This window comes from Macrobrachium nipponense, chromosome 4 (assembly GCF_015104395.2).
Source record: "Macrobrachium nipponense isolate FS-2020 chromosome 4, ASM1510439v2, whole genome shotgun sequence".
Lineage (NCBI taxonomy): Eukaryota > Metazoa > Arthropoda > Malacostraca > Decapoda > Palaemonidae > Macrobrachium > Macrobrachium nipponense.
In genome coordinates, this window is record NC_061100.1 from 142,617,360 (window position 1) to 142,634,387 (window position 17,028).

The window sequence follows — 17,028 nt, forward strand, 5'->3', positions numbered from 1 at the left end:
ATATATATATATATATATATATATATATATATATATATATATATGGTGGAATCTATGGAATCCCAGAACAGAGGATGCAAATTGTGGGATGTTATCTGAACTGAATATATTGCTGCAGTGGAATAAAGCACGAGTAAAAAACAGTCCTTGTTAGCTCGAGAATGACATTGCAAGTGGCTGTTGCAAATGCAACGGGGTTGAGAATGGAATGGCCATGATGGTTGATGGCTGCGAAGAATGATTATTCCACTGCAGAGTTAAGAATGCTTACCATGTGATTTTCAAAGAAAAGGGAAAATAGACGAAAGAGCACCGGACATAAGAAGAGCAGTACCGGATTATACTTGGAAGAATGTTTGTGAGGAGCTTGAAAATGGAAGGAAAAACTGCTTGGGACAGGGGGGTGCTGTAACTAACCTCATACTAAAGAGAGAGGCAACGTGGAGGTTACGAAGAATGCACTGATGAGTCATCCGATATTTTTCTCCAATATATCGCAACAATAATAAGTACTATAATGTTAAGATTAATGATATACAAATGGTGAATATAACAGGGTGAACTGAGGGCCATTTCTATTCTTCAGGTGCTTCAGAGTGACTGCTGAGTAACAGGGTGTCTGATTTCTCCTTTGGGGAATCTCGCAGTCATGGCTGGTGCGCGGATTTTGGCTTCGAGCGCTCTGCTTCTTCTCTTCATGCTAACTGGAAGTTCTTTTGCAGAACAGGTATGTTTGTTTCAACATTTTCAAACTGAGACTAATAGTCACACTACTTCACGAACGCCCAACGACGAAAGAGAAGGATTTAATTTTTAATTCCGTTTACGTGGTCGGAATATTGATCTCATCCTCTTCTGTGAGACACATGCAGGGCAAAAAGAAAACTCCGGATGCGGAAATAATTTTAGAACTTTTCAAAACTCCGAGAGACCTAGTAGTTCATAGGCAAACTGAAAACAATTTTCCCGAAATCGATTTTCTGAAGATTTCTGAAGCCTAGCAAACATGCTGGATAAGTAACTTGAACTGGGTCAATCAACTGCGAAGAAATGTGAAATTTTGGGTGGACTGCGTAAGTTAAACAATGTGCCTATTCTTTATGGTTGAGTTTTTAAAATCTGAGTCAGATTCGCCAGCGATTATTTGTCATTTGAATGAAAGTAAGGTAACCAAAATGATGTTAGATCTATTTCGATCTAGAATATTGCGACTATTCTTCCTTAAGTAAGTAAAACACGCAAACTTAGTTTCTGAAATTTAAAGTTTAGCTACTGCATGACAGGGTGAACTTTGGTTACAAAACTTACTGTGGTGGAGAAAGTAATCTAGATAAACAAATGAGTAGTATTCAAGCAATAAAAAAAAAACTAAGATGTGATATTCTTAAGCATCTGTGTTGGTTAGAGTAATCTACAATAGATAAATAAATGAATAACGTTCAAGTAATTCATATAAATCCCTGATGTGATACTCTTATGCAAGAGTCTGTGGTCAATTATGCAACTCAAATGGATGTGCAGTAGTAGGAGGATTCTTATTAGAGTTTGATAAAAGGTGTGAAGACAACAATGGTCGAAGCTACAAGCAGCAGTACCACAGACAAATATTTTTCGCACATTCTCCGGTAATCATGCGACCATCTAGTTCTAATCTCATATTTTGAATCTTTTTTTTTTATTTTATCATAAAATGACTTAAGAATAGAAGGGATAGAAAATTGACAAAGGGCTACTAAATAAACAAACGATTTTGTAGTGAATTCTGTTAATACTTTCAAGAATCCCCTATTTGATAGGGAGAGACAAAGGAATATAAGCTATAACAAGTAAAGTAAGAGACGTACAGCGCCCCCGCCACCACCTTCTCCCCCACACCAAAACCAGGATTTGATTTTGAATTCGTTAGCTCTCGATTATTGGAAAAATAAAATAAAAATGAACGATAATTCGCAAGTGGTGAAATTGCATTGCCAAAGAAGGGACTTAGACCTAATACTCTGAATTTGACTTATTTGGAATGATTTCCTTGTTAAACTAGTAGAAGACAAGGAATTGGGGAAGAAAGAAAATAGCATAGGATAAATGAGCATAAATAAGAGTTTCGTTTTTGTTATTTCTATCACTAAGATTGACGACAGAACAATAACAGTACTTTTCTGGGTCTGTTTCCTGGGTTTCTATACTGGAAAGGCTGCAATGTAAGAAACCCCGAATGCCTTGAACACTACGCAATACTCTCAGTGAGACTTTGAACCTGCAAAGGAATCCTTTAAGAGGATTTGAACTGCGTCACTTTTCAAGGATTTATTATCTCGTTATTCATTATTGGTATGGCATTTCCCCCCTAAGGATGAGTGTCTGTTGTTATCATTAATTCGCATGTATACAGACTGAACCGATATCTAGGTACTGACTTTTCACGCTGTTTACTTGAACTCCTTCATAAGGGCTAGTTCACTGTTATAATTCTTCAAGTCATTATAAATGCACTGGGGGACCAAGGGTAATTTTTATTACGACCCGGATTAAGGTGGTTCACGTAGAGTAGCATCGTCTTTCAAAGTCTCTTTCCCATAGCAACGTCGTCCTGTTTCGTAACTCCCGATTTTCAGAGCGTGAAAACACTGAAACGCGATTGACTTTCGATCTAAATAGTATACTCTTTTAGTTCATATATAAGTGGGTTTGTAAAACAAAGAGCAATATCATTTTAAGCCATCTGAACAGTTTCTTTTAGGCATTTGATAGGGCACATTCTATTTGACTGCTGATGACCTGGTTTTTCCAGATGCGTGAATTACATCATATTTTAGACATCACGCAAATATCAATTGAAGGCTTTATCTAAGACATGGGCATGAACTTTATGCAAAAACACTAAGTCAGTTGTATTTGTGTAATTTTGAACAACAAGGTCAACAATCAGCCTTATGCAGTACATATAAAGGTAATAAGAACACAATTATTCAATTAAAATCTTAAATGATAATAATGTTCAGAGACTTCAAATTTACTAATGGTCTGCTGAATTACAAATTTAGCTGTCTTTTCATAACCAGTATTTAATAACAGTCATTGCATAACCCGATCACTACTATACTTAATCGCAAAATGTAGTTCAAATAAAACCCTAAGTAGAATTATAGTATGTCCGCTATCGCAAAGCAGGAAAACCAGAGCCGGTCGGAAGTGGTTTCCAAGCAGCGCTGCGTGGAAGCGATGGGCGTTTGCAGCAGAGGGGAGGAGAACAATTGTGTGAAGGAGTTTGGAAACGGCTGGAAACCAGACCCAGAACTAAAATGCTCGGAAGGACATTGCTGCGTCCCTGGTAAGTATCAACTTATTTCTCCAAGTCTCTCATGACTTGCTAATGCTAATAATCTTTATTTGTCTTCTAACTCAAACGTTTTGGCATAGGTTCATGAGTGTTGTATAGTGATTCTTCTCCCGTTCTAAGAACACTGTTCAGCTTGAATTGTTCATTTTCCAATGAATTTGAATGGAAACCTAACTTATCCTATGGCGTCGTGCTCAACCTAGCCCAGCCTTGGATATCACTTTCTACTTAACGAATGCTAGGTTGGGTGTCCAGCCTAAATTCCATGGCCAAGTTCTTCCATTCCTTGGACATCCTCATTAATTACCATTGGAAATAAGCTTTTATCAAGTTGAACCTTACTTTTGATGCACATATGATACTTATACAAACAATGTCATAAAAAGCCAACTAGTCATCTATAAAATAGGAAAGGAGTTCTAACACTGCATCCCCTGATATTTCAAATTTACTGCCACATGATCGTGATAATGACCTAACTGCGATACAACTGGAAGTGACACAAAATTATCAGCTGTATCCGTTTTCAGAGATTTAACATCCTTTGAAATTATCCTGAAACGTCTGATCTGTCTGTTTTTTCTGTTTCAGTCAAAGGAATTCGCCGAAACATAGAAGGGAATCCGTCCAACAAGAGAGGGCCGAAAAATGGTGAAGAAATCTTAGAAAATGGAAAAACTGAGTCAAATACAGCTAATGGAAAGAATGAAAGGAATGTAGGGGAAGGAAAGCCAAAGAAAGCTGATATAAACAATGAAAAGAAGGTAGGACAAATAAAACATGCGTCAAATAAAGCTAATGGAAAGAATGACAAGAATGTAGGGCACAAAACAAATGGGTCAAATAAAGCTAATGGAAAGAAGGACAAGAAGGTAGTGCACAAAACAAATGGGTCAAATAAAGCTAATGGAAAGAAGGACAAGAAGGTAGTGCACAAAACAAATGGGTCAAATAAAGCTAATGGAAAGAATGACAAGAATGTAGGGCACAAAACAAATGGGTCAAATAAAGCTAATGGAAAGAATGACAAGAAGGTAGGGCACAAAACAAATGGGTCAAATAAAGCTAATGGAAAGAATAACAAGAATGTAGAGCACAAAACAAATGGGTCAAATAAAGCTAATGGAAAAAATAACAAGAATGTAGGGCACAAAACAAATGGGTCAAATAAAGCTAATGGAAAGAATAACAAGAATGTAGGGCACAAAACAAATGGGTCAAATAAAGCTAAAGGAAAGAATGACAAGAAGTTGGGGCACAAAACAAATGGGTCAAATAAAGCTAATGGAAAGAATGACAAGAATGTAGGGCAAAGGAAACATGGGTCAAAGAAAGCTAAGGGAAAGAATGGCAAAAGTGGAGGGCAAAGGAACAACATAAAGGGTCAAGAAAGCTACAAGAAAGAATGGCAAAATGGAGGGCAAAGGAAATGGGAAAGGCAAAGGAAATGGTAGGGCAAAGGAAACATGGGTCAAAGAAAGCTAAGGGAAAGAATGGCAAAAGTGGAGGGCAAAGGAAACATGGGTCAAAGAAAGCTAAGGGAAAGAATGGCAAAAGTGGAGGGCAAAGGAAACATGGGTCAAAGAAAGCTAAGGGAAAGAATGGCAAAAGTGGGGAGGGGCAAAGGAAACATTTGGTCAAAGAAAGCTAAGGGAAAGAATGGCAAAAGTGGAGGGCAAAGGAAACATGGGTCAAAGAAAGCTAAGGGAAAGAATGGCAAAGGAAAAAGTCACAAGAAAACCGGCAAAGGAACCTCAGGAAAGAATTCCGATAAGCAAGCAGGTGGGGGGAGCAATGATGTGGCGGCCAAGAGGAAGTGTAAGAAGCAATACAAGACCTGCACCGAAAAGGGAGGCAAGTGTACCCCCGTCAAAATCAAGTGCAAAGTTTTGATTAACGACGATGGCAGCAATCTCTGCAAGGGAGCCTCCTGCAGATGCTGTGAAGCGAAGCCAACAAGTAAGTGCAAGAGACAAAAAAACAAACAAACAAAAAACTGACTTGATGTAACATTTACTCGTAACATTGTTGAATGAATTAGAGTCCACTTTTCCCCTGAAATGATCTTGATACTGACTTTGACTTCGGCACCAAATGAAGTCTTTCCTCGAGTCATCCACTTATGATGAATTATTGTAAATTTTTGGTAGGTTAGTATCTTTGGCAATTCTTCGTAACTGAACAACTTGAAGAGAGATTGCTATTATTACATACATACGTACATTTGTTTATATATGTACACACACACACACACACACACACACACACACACACACATATATATATATATATATATATATATATATATATATATTATATATATATTGGTTTCATATGATATTTGTTACACCATACTAAGAAAATTCCTTCACTTTATTTTGAAGTTATAGCCAATATCATTAAAATTATTGTTTACAAAAGAACATAAAAGTTGGTGGCACTGAATGGTTAGTGGCGATTTAGATGTTTCCTTGAAAGCCCAGCGACATCAACTATGTTTTCATTTGATCTTAATTATTCGTTGCATATTCATGCTAACTCAAAATTTATGACCACACTTGTCAAAAAGAGTGAAGGGACTTTTGTTCTTTGCAGAATGCGAAAGTAAACCCAAATGCGACAAGAAAGGAGGAAAATGCAAGACGAAATGTGGCAAAAGTGAAGCCGAAGTTCCTAAGGGGTGCAAAGGAGGCAAGAAATGTAAATGCTGCGTCAAATCTTGCATACCAAAGAAAAAGTGCACGAAGGCCAAAGGCAGTTGCAGAGGAAAATGCAAGAAAAATGAGGAAGAGCTTCCTAAGGGATGCAGCAGTCCGAAGAATTGCAAGTGCTGCATCAAGAAGTGTAAGATTCTTGACGCTTGCGTCAGCGCTGGAGGTTCCTGCGTCACGCATAAGAAGTATTGTCTGTCTGGGGTCGTGCTTCCGAAGGCATGCAAAGGGCCCAAGTGCAAATGTTGCTTGCCCCTTACAACAAGTAAGTGTGAAGTACATTTTTCTCATTTCGACTTTTTCTTTTCTTTTCCATGTAAACCTAACCAGCAGTGATAGACATGCAACTCCTCTATCAGTTCTTTATCTTTAGACCGCTTAAATCTAAGAGGACTCTAAATCTAAGAGGACTCACTTATGATATAAGATCCTCTTTATTGAAAATAATAAGTCTGCGTAGGCCAGTAGTATGGGAGGTCTGAGAGATATTGACATGTTATGCCATACCTATGGCTAAGTGACTGTAACTTTTTCCGCCCTTTGAGTGCGGCAACTTCTCTCCAAGGGTAAATTCAGTAAATTATTTGTGACCCTATTATAGCATGTCGTTGAAGACTGTATTTAAACAAATTTTAAAACTTTCTTAAGCTACTTAGCAAATGTAATTCCTTTCATTCTTTTCTGACTACAGTAACTACGGCAGGCACGAGTTCAACAACCACTTCTCCAGGATTACCGGTAAATACGACTACAACAACAGGATCTCCGGTGAATACGACTGCAACAACAGGATCTCCTGTAACTACGACCACAACAATAGGATCTCCTGTAAATACGACCACAACAATAGGATCTCCTGTAAATACGACCACAACAACAGGATCTCCTGTAAATACGACCACAACAATAGGATCTCCTGTAAATACGACCACAACAACAGGATCTCCTGTAAATACGACCACAACAACAGGATCTCCTGTAAATACGACCACAACAACAGGATCTCCTGTAAATACGACCATAACAACAGGATCTCCTGTAAATACGACCACAACAACGAGATCTCCAGTAAATACGACCACAACGACAGTATCTCCTATAAATACGACTACAACAACAGTATCTCTAGTAAATACAACTACATCAACAACCCTTCTGGTAAACACGACTTCAACGACAACATCGCCGGTAAATTCGACTACAACAGTAATTACGGTAAACGGGACGATAAACACAACAGGAGCTTTGACAAATACATCAACTCTACAAGTAAGCAACACAACTTCATCAACAACCAATGTAACATCATTACAAGGAAACACAACCACAACAACAGCAACAAATGTAACAACTTTACAAACTACCAATGTAACAACACCAACTGTAGTAACAAATAGTTCAAGCTCCCCATCATCGGTGACAACAACTACGACAGGTAATGGAACAACAGCAACAACGCCAACAACAGTAAACACAACAAGCTCTATGGTAAGCAACACATCTCTCACAACAACAACAATCAATGTAAATTCTTCAACATCATCAAGTACTAGTTCATCGACTGTCATAAACACTACTCTTTCTTCAACATTAAATGTTACAAATACTACAAGTATATTATCATCACTTTATTCTCAGCTTCTTGTACTACAGCAGTTACAGACCTCACTTACAAATGCTCTCGCCCAACTGAACGCTGTAGCTAGTACATTACAAACCCTTATTAATACTCTCGGCAGGAAAAAAAGGGATTTGAAAATTTTGCAGAGATCAAGACGTGATTTAAATAATGATTTAGATATCTTGAGTTCCAAGCTGGACGATCTCCTGGCAGCTGTTAACGCAAACATAACTGATGGAATCAATAATAGGACTAATGACATAAAAGCAGTTTCGGAACGGATGGGAAATACTAGTATGGCGAATGCTACTCTACAACAGAAGGCTTCTATAGCACTAAATAAAACCCGAGTGGACATAGATGCAATAAACAGGCTGTTAAGCATCGTAGCTATAGAAATTGCCAGAGTGAATGGACTTATTATATTCAACAATGGTACTACTATAGCACAACCGACAAATATTCCTACAATTCCAACTACCAGTACTACCCTACTAAGAAATTCCACTGTGTCATCATCCTCTACTAGTTTGGTAGCATCATCCAATTCCTCAACCAGTTCTGTAAGCTCAGTTTCAACAACCAATGTAACAATCAATGTAACGAATTTATTACCAGCATTGTATGCAAAAGTACAAGAACTTGAAAGCATGCTAGTTGCATTGAATAATGCTACTGTTGCTATAAATGATTTAATTACATTAGTCAAAAGTTTGCTTGGTCAAAGCGGTCGTCGGTACAAAAGAAGTTCTAATGAAAAATCAAGATGGAGACGTGACATATCCTTTGATTTTGTTGGGCTGTTGACACTGCTAAATGAACTGGAACAAGCAGCTCTTGGCAATAACACTAGTCAAATTATTTCTAAAACATCTGCCCTCATGTCACAGACATCAACTTTGAGGTCTTTTCAAGGAACTACTTTTACTGATGGAGATAGGACAAGACTAGGCACTGTTAGTAATAAGGCCTCTACAACAATAGGGAATATAACACGAGTTGCAACCATTATCAGAATTGAAATTACGATTATTAATATTGAAATTGTAAAGGGAGGGGGAACTACAAAAGCACCTGTGCCAACAGTAGCGATAATATCCTCACCTGTACCATCAAATGTGTTTACTCCTGCATCAACACAAAAGGATGTCTCAGTTACAAGCCCAATGCAGGAGTCAGTTCCAACAACTAATGGTCTTAAACCCACATCAACCACCCAGTCTGCAACACCAACACAATTGTCTTCAGCACCAAGCCCTTCAAAGGAGCCACCATCAACCACGACATCTGCACCACCAACACAAGTACAAATCTCAACAACTACAAGACAATCTCCCAACCCAACTACAGTGTTGCCTTCAGTAATTACAAGCCCTTCACAGGGATCAACAACTACAGGACAATCTCCCAACCCGACTACAGGGTTGCCTTCAGTAATTACAAGCCCTTCACAGGGATCAACAACTACAGGACAATCTCCCAACCCGACTACAGGGTTGCCTTCAGTAATTACAAGCCCTTCACAGGGATCAACAACTACAGGACAATCTCCCAACCCAACTACAGTGTTGCCTTCAGTAATTACAAGCCCTTCACAGGGATCAACAACTACAGGACAATCTCCCAACCCGACTACAGGGTTGCCTTCAGTAATTACAAGCCCTTCACAGGGATCAACAACTACAGGACAATCTCCCAACCCGACTACAGGGTTGCCTTCAGTAATTACAAGCCCTTCACAGGGATCAACAACTACAGGACAATCTCCCAACCCGACTACAGGGTTGCCTTCAGTAATTACAAGCCCTTCACAGGGATCAACAACTACAGGACAATCTCCTAGCCCGACTACAGTGTTGCCTTCAGTAACAACTAATGGTCTTATGCCAACATCAACTATTATATCTACAGCACCAAATCAGATACAATCTTCAACATCTGCAATCCCTTCACAGGAATCAGCATCAACAACTACAGTTATTACACAACTGTCCACAACGGCGGGAAATGTCTCCACACTGTCAGCGTCAGCAATTCAGCAGCTTGTAGGAGAAATACAAAATCTTACCATTGTAAATGAAACTCTTGCTAATGTAACACAAACTTTGCAAGAGACGGCACAAGCACTCAATGAGCTTTCAAACATCATTAATCTAACTCTGAGTAACAGCACTCTAAGTAACAACACTCTAAAAAGGATAAAAAGGGCAAATGAAGTTGAGGATATCATGTCACTAATCACAAATTTTGTCAGCCTTAAAATTGCCATTCAACAGAGGGATGTTGATCATATGAAGATACTGATAATTACTATAAAGGGACTTGTGATCAGAATCCAAGAAATAACATTTACAATAAAAAAGAATGGAATAGTCCCAGACAGATTGGGGGACAATGTGAAGGAGGCAAACAGTCAAGTAGTGTTGACCGTAGTTGTTGTACAAGTTGAGATAACAGCTGTTCATAAGGAGAAAAAAGAAAAGGAAGATAAAATTGCAGCTGGACAAAATAAACCTCCTAATGTGCCAGCAACTCCAGCACAAAATAACCCATCGACAGTACCTCCACAAGGAGGCATCATAACAACGTCAGCATCCAAGACAACGGTACCACAAGGAGGCATTTCCATAACACCAACAAACAATGCTGTGACCCCACAGGGAAGTAATGTAACACCACCGGCCTCACAAGGAAATAATGTGATAACACCAACAACGAGCGTTCAAGGAAGTAATGTAACACCACCAACAGGAAGCAATATAGCACCACTAACAGGAAGCAATGAAGCACCATCAGCAGGAAGTAATGTAACACCAGTGGTAACCAGTGCACCAGTCTCACAAGTAAGTACTGGGATACCACCAACAACAAGCGTTCAAGGAAGCAATGTAACACCACCAGCAGGAAGCAATGTAACACCACCTGCAGGAAACAGTGTAACACCACCTGCAGGAAGCAGTGTAACACCACCTGCAGGAAACAGTGTAACACCACCTGCAGGAAACAGTGTAACACCACCTGCAGGAAACAGTGTAACACCACCAGCAGGAAGCAATGTAACACCGCACCGCATGAACAGTGTAAAACACCACCACAGGAAAGCAATGTAAAACCCACCAGCAGGAAACAGTTAACCCAAACCAGCAGGAAACATGTAACACCACAGCAGGAAACAGTGTAACACCAGCCGGAACAAGTGAACACCCCAACCAGCAAGGAAAGCATGTAACACCACCAGCAGGAAACAGTGTAACACCACCAGCAGGAAGCAATGTAACACCACCAGCAGGAAACAGTGTAACACCACCAGCAGGAAGCAATGTAACACCACCAGCAGGAAACAGTGTAACACCACCACCAAAGCAGGAAGCAATGTAACACCACCAGCAGGAAACAGTGTAACACCACCAGCAGGAAGCAATGTAACACCACCAGCAGGAAACAGTGTAACACCACCAGCAGGAAGCAATGTAACACCACCAGCAGGAAACAGTGTAACACCACCAGCAGGAAGCAATGTAACACCACCAGGCAAAGGAAACAGTTAACCACCACCAGCAGGGAAGCAATTGTAACCCACCACCAGCAGGAAAACAGTGAACACCACCAGGCAGGAAACAGTGTAACACCACCAGCAGGAAACAGTTTGTAACCACCACCAGGCAAGGAAGCATGTAGCAACCCCCCACCAGCAGGAAACAGTGTAACACCACCAGCAGGAAGCAATGTAACACCACCAGCAGGAAACAGTGTAACACCACCAGCAGGAAGCAATGTAACACCACCAGCAGGAAACAGTGTAACACCACCAGCAGGAAGCAATGTAACACCACCAGCAGGAGAACGTGTAACACCACCAGGCAAAGGAAACAGTTTGTAACGCCACCAAGCAGGAAGCAATGTAACACACCCAGCAGAAAACGAGTGTAAACACCACCAGGCAAGGAACAGTGTAACACCACAGCCAGGAAGGCCAATGAACACCACCAGCAGGAAACAGTGTAACACCACCAGCAGGAAGCAATGTAACACCACCAGCAGGAAACAGTGTAACGCCACCAGCAGGAAACAGTGTAACACCACCAGCAGGAAGCAATGTAACACCACCAGCAGGAAACAGTGTTAACAGCCAACCAGGCAGGAAGCAATTGTAACACCACCAGCAGTGAAACATGTAACGCAACCAAACGGAAACAGTGTAAACACCACCAGCAGGAAAAGCAATGGTAACACACCAGCCCAGGAAACCAAGTTAACACCACCAGGCAAGGAAGCAATGTAACACCACCAGCAGGAAACAGTGTAACACCACCAGCAGGAAGCAAGTAACACCAACCAGGCCAAGGAAACAAGTGTAACGCCACAACAGGAAACCAGTGCTAAACACCACCAGGCAAAGGAAGCAATGTAACACCACCAGCAGGAAACAGTGTAACACCACCAGCAGGAAGCAATGTAACACCACCAGCAGGAAACAGTGTAACGCCACCAACAGGAAGCAATGTAACACCACCAGCAGGAAACAGTGTAACACCACCAGCAGGAAGCAATGTAACACCACCAGCAGGAAACAGTGTAACGCCACCAACAGGAAGCACTGTAGCACCACCAACAGTAAGCAATGTAACATCACCAACAGGAAGCAACGTAGCACCACCTGCAGGAAGCAACGTAACACCACCAGTAGGAAGCAATGTCACATCACCAGCAGGAAACAATGTAACATCACCAGAAGGAAGCAGTGCAACAACCCACCATCAGGAAGCAAAGGGCGTAACAATTACCGAGTAACCAAATACAACCAATGTCTCACAAGGAGGCAATGTAACACTACCAATAAACCAATGTAACAATCTCACAAGAAACGCAGTGTAACGAACATTAGCAAAAACCAATGGTAAACTACCCCACAAGGGAAGGCAATGGTAACCACCACCAGTAGGAAGCAATGTCACATCACCAGCAGGAAACAATGTAACATCACCAGAAGGAAGCAGTGCAACACCACCAGCAGGAAGCAACGTAACAATACCAGTAACCAATACAACAATCTCACAAGGAGGCAATGTAACACTACCAATAACCAATGTAACAATCTCACAAGAAAGCAGTGTAACAACATTAGCAACCAATGTAACTACCCCACAAGGAAGCAATGTAACATCACTAGAAGCCAATACAACAATCTCACAGGGAAGCAATTTTACAGAGCTAGTATCCAATGCGACAACAATAACAGTGAATGTAACATCATTAGCAGGAAATGATACAACTGTAGTCACAAACATGACATCTTCAAATAATTCTACAGGATAACATATCAATAGGAAAACACCAGCAACAAATGTTTCAAAACCCTCATCAGCAGTGACATTATCATGCTTAAGTAACATAATTTAAGTGATGTAACAACGTAACACTCCTTTAGCACATTTATATCAAATCTCAATAGCAACAAAATCTGCCGCAATGATGGTAACAGCACCTAAAAAACTGACAAGAAATTCAACATCCCTGAATACTTTAAGTATATATCTGGAAACAACACACTTTATACTATAATACAAAGAAAACTTCTGCAGTGTCATCAAGCATAATGTCCATTTCCCAAAATGTCAGATTTAATAAACACAAACTATTTAAAAATTTTATGTAGTAAAAGTTTATGCCCATTTATTTCTAATCACTTTACTTATATCACATTTTCAACTATACTCTTCCAAGTCGATAGTTTGTGTACAGCATTTAAAGACTTAATAAACTTGACCAAATGATAATGAGGACTGACATGTTTTATAGAGGTCAAAGGCGATGATTTACTGAATGCATTGGATAGCTCGATTTCCCATGTAGAGAATTTCTTGAGTTCTTTTACTCAAAAGGCCCCCTTAAAGTCATAAACAAAGTTGATAGTAATAAAAAGAACCCTGGAAATTTATAAATCTGTATTGGGGTTATTGTTATTCTTAGAGGATAGGCTAATATTGCTAAAAATAAAGCTGACGTGGATAAAGATACAATAATGGAAGAAAAAAGAGAATTGTCAAGGTGAATAACTTTAACATTAGAAACAAAGGTAGGAATGCAGCAGAACAATGAAGGAAATCAACACCACCAACTTATAAGATTCTATTTTTTCCAGTACTATAAAACAATAGAGTAAACAAGCCAATCATTTATGTATCAACTCATTAAAGCTCTGTAACACACACCCTTACCATACATATGCATTTCCTGCAACAAAACCAGAGATATCTTCATCTAATATAGGCCATACACAGGAGTCAGCAACAACAGGCCCTAGACAATAGTCAGGTTCAACAAATCCGGAATTCTAACAACATATACTGATTCCATATATGTATCAACAACTACAGGGTCAGGCCCAACACTATTAAGTACACTGCTTAAACTTCAAGAGGTAAAGAACTCTTTATTCAGAGTTTCATTACAGTTGAGAGCTGAAAGAGAGATATTGTCGGGGTTGTTATGAATTTCATTACAAATAAATTACATGGAAGTAAAAGTGAGACAGATCAGAATGATAATAAGAAACTACAAGAACCACAAATTTTTTCCACCCTATCTGGAAAATGAAGTGTTTTAGAAGATCACAAATGATATTAAAGAAGAGAGATAAACGAAATACCCCTAGAGCCCTAAATGTCTTCACCAATACATGTACCAAGTCTATCTAAAGTACCTTGTCACCATCATCAAATATACCTTGTCTAACTTTTACCTTACCATTAGATCCAGATAAATCAAATGTTCCTCCAGCACAAAATCCATCCTGTTCAGCATCTGTCCCAACAAAACAACAACGTGCACAGTGACAAATACTGACAATCAACTTAACCCATATACTGCAAAATTCATATGGTACAACTTATCTCTCAGTTCTGAAAATTAAATCTGCTGGTGCCATCCCCCATCTATCAGTATTACCCACTGTAACTCCTTCTTCATCCTCAGTTCACCATGCAACGCAGTTGTTCTCATATCATCAAATTTACTCAGTGTGAATCCTCATTTAACTCTCAGATTCATCCAGTGCAGTTTCTCCCATATCGTCAAATATACCTGTCTAATTCCCCTATTATCTCCAAATTCACTTAAAGTAATTTTTCACCATTATTCAAATTAAACGTCTGCAATTCTTCCAATATCATAAAATTCATCCTGTGCAATTACTCTGTCAACTCTAAACTTTCCTAGAACAATTCCTACCACATACAATTTTTGTCAATGAAATTCCTTCACTATCAGTGTACCCAGTGCAGTTCCTTTCTTTCTTAAACCTTGAACTCACTCAGTATGATTCATCTCGAATTTTCAAATCAGCTCAGTGCAAATCCTCTGATAGCATCAGACTTACCCAGTGCAACTTTTCCCTCATCCTCAAATTCACCCACTGCAGTTCCTATCACAGCACCGATTTAGTCAATGAAAATTTCCTTATCCTCAAATTCACACAGAGTACTTCCTTCCATATCATCAAAATTACTAAGTGCAATTCTTTGCTAATCTTCAACTTCTCCCAATGCAATGCCTCCCACATCATCAAATTTATCCAGTGCAAGTCCTATGTAATCCTTAAATTTACCCCGCGCAATTCCTCTATGTTATAAAATTACTAAGTGTAAATACTCACTCATTTTTTAGTTCACCCAGAGCAATTCTGCCCATATCATGAAATTTATCCAAATCTTTTTATCTCTTATTCTCACATTCACTCAGTGAAACTGCTCCCTCAACCTTAAATTCATCACCCATTGCAATTCGTCCTTTATCATCAAATGTACCAAATGCAAATTTTTTCTAGTCCTCAAATTCACCCATTATTTACCCAATGCAATTTCAACCATAATAACAAATTTATCCAATACATTTGATTTCTGACCCTGAAATTCACCCACAGCAAAATCTCTCTAACCCTCAAATTCTCCCTGTACAATTTCTATAACCCTCAAATTCTCCCTGTACAATTTGTATAACCCTTAAATTCACCCTGTACAATTTTTCTAATCCTCAAATTCCCCCTGTACAATTCCTCTAATCCTCAAAATCACCCTCTACAACTCCTCTAATCCTCAAATTACCTGGTACAATTTCACTAATCCTCCAATTCATTCTTTACAATTTCTCTAATCCTCAAATTCACCCTGTACAATTTATCTAATCCTCAAATTCACCCCATACAATTTCTCTAATCCTCATATTCACCCAACACAATTCTATCCATAAAATTTGCCCAATGCAACTCCTCCCTCAACCCAAATTCACCTCCCACTGGAGTATGTACTACACTTCAAACGTACTTACTGCAATTTCTCTAACCATAAATATACCAAGTACAATTTCTCCCATATCATCATATCCAAACAGGGTAACCTGCAGGAACTCCTCCCTCCTCATTAAATTCTCTAGGTTTGACTATTCCCTCATCATCAAATTCCCTCCGTGCAAGTCATCATTCATTGCATTTATCTAACCATTAAGTTCAGCCAAGGAAAGTCGTCTCTCACTAACAATTTAAGTGAGTTGGAGTCTTCTTTTAATCTCAAATTTAACACCTCCAAATCAAATAATCAAAGCTGTAATAAGTGTCCAAATCTGGAAGTTTACAGTATATACTGCCAATTTTGAAAATCTTTGTCCAAGTTTGATATCTAATCACACTAATTGTTTTTCCTGTGTATGATATCTCATGGTGATGGTTTTTCCTAGCACCAAAATCTTGTGAGTAGAGCACTCTAGAATATTACATTTATATCATGAGTTCTTATTAAACAGAGAGATGGCGGATGAATAAGTGATCTTGAAAACTCATTCTGTTTTTGAACAGTGGGGTTCATGGTCGATGAAGTGTAAGGCCTGCCCTCGAAGTACAAAAGAGTACTTTATTTGGTATTGGTTTTAGCACTGGCTCACTTTCTCTGGATGATTAATGTACGTCTAAACCTGTTGAGATATTTCTGTTGAATGTAGTAAGCTTGAATAAAGATAATTATGCATTTCTAAGTAATTTCTTTTCATTTATTATGATTTTATAATACACCTTTCCTAATACCTCATGCACAACAAGAGTTGAATGAACATTATACAATAAGACTGATGCTGTTCCTGATATTGGAGGAAAGAATCTGTGAACCTATTGGCTATGGAACCAGATTTTTCTTCGTTCAATTTTCTCTCAGGCAGAATTTTGAATGTGTATTGATAAATCATGTTCATCCATTAAGAATAAAGGCAAAAAAACGTTTCATAGGTGAAAGATCACGCAGCATAAGCTGAAGCTTAAGAGTAATGGCTGCCAAACATTGACACAAACGTCCAAAGGGTAGGAGGACTGTGAC

At 39.1% G+C, this 17,028-nt stretch overlaps 2 protein-coding genes and 1 long non-coding RNA gene across 3 annotated transcripts; all 3 read left to right on the forward strand.

Moving 5' to 3' along the window:
- Window positions 1-649: 649 nt before the first annotated feature.
- On the forward strand, window positions 650-4,791 carry LOC135211535 (probable serine/threonine-protein kinase clkA). The gene is made up of 3 exons (XM_064244837.1): window positions 650-727; window positions 3,169-3,328; window positions 3,929-4,791. The coding sequence occupies exons 1-3, from the start codon at window positions 650-652 to the stop codon at window positions 4,789-4,791; spliced, it is 1,101 nt and encodes a 366-aa protein (XP_064100907.1).
- Window positions 4,792-4,830: 39 nt separating this feature from the next.
- LOC135211536 (mucin-2-like) lies at window positions 4,831-10,779 on the forward strand. Its single transcript, XM_064244839.1, has 3 exons — window positions 4,831-5,296; window positions 5,933-6,313; window positions 6,740-10,779. The coding sequence occupies exons 1-3, from the start codon at window positions 4,831-4,833 to the stop codon at window positions 10,777-10,779; spliced, it is 4,887 nt and encodes a 1,628-aa protein (XP_064100909.1).
- A 258-nt stretch (window positions 10,780-11,037) lies between these two features.
- Window positions 11,038-16,693, forward strand: LOC135211247 (uncharacterized). The gene is made up of 2 exons (XR_010313649.1): window positions 11,038-11,200; window positions 12,609-16,693. It is a non-coding gene; the product is annotated as an uncharacterized LOC135211247 (long non-coding RNA).
- The last annotated feature ends 335 nt before the right edge of the window (window positions 16,694-17,028 follow it).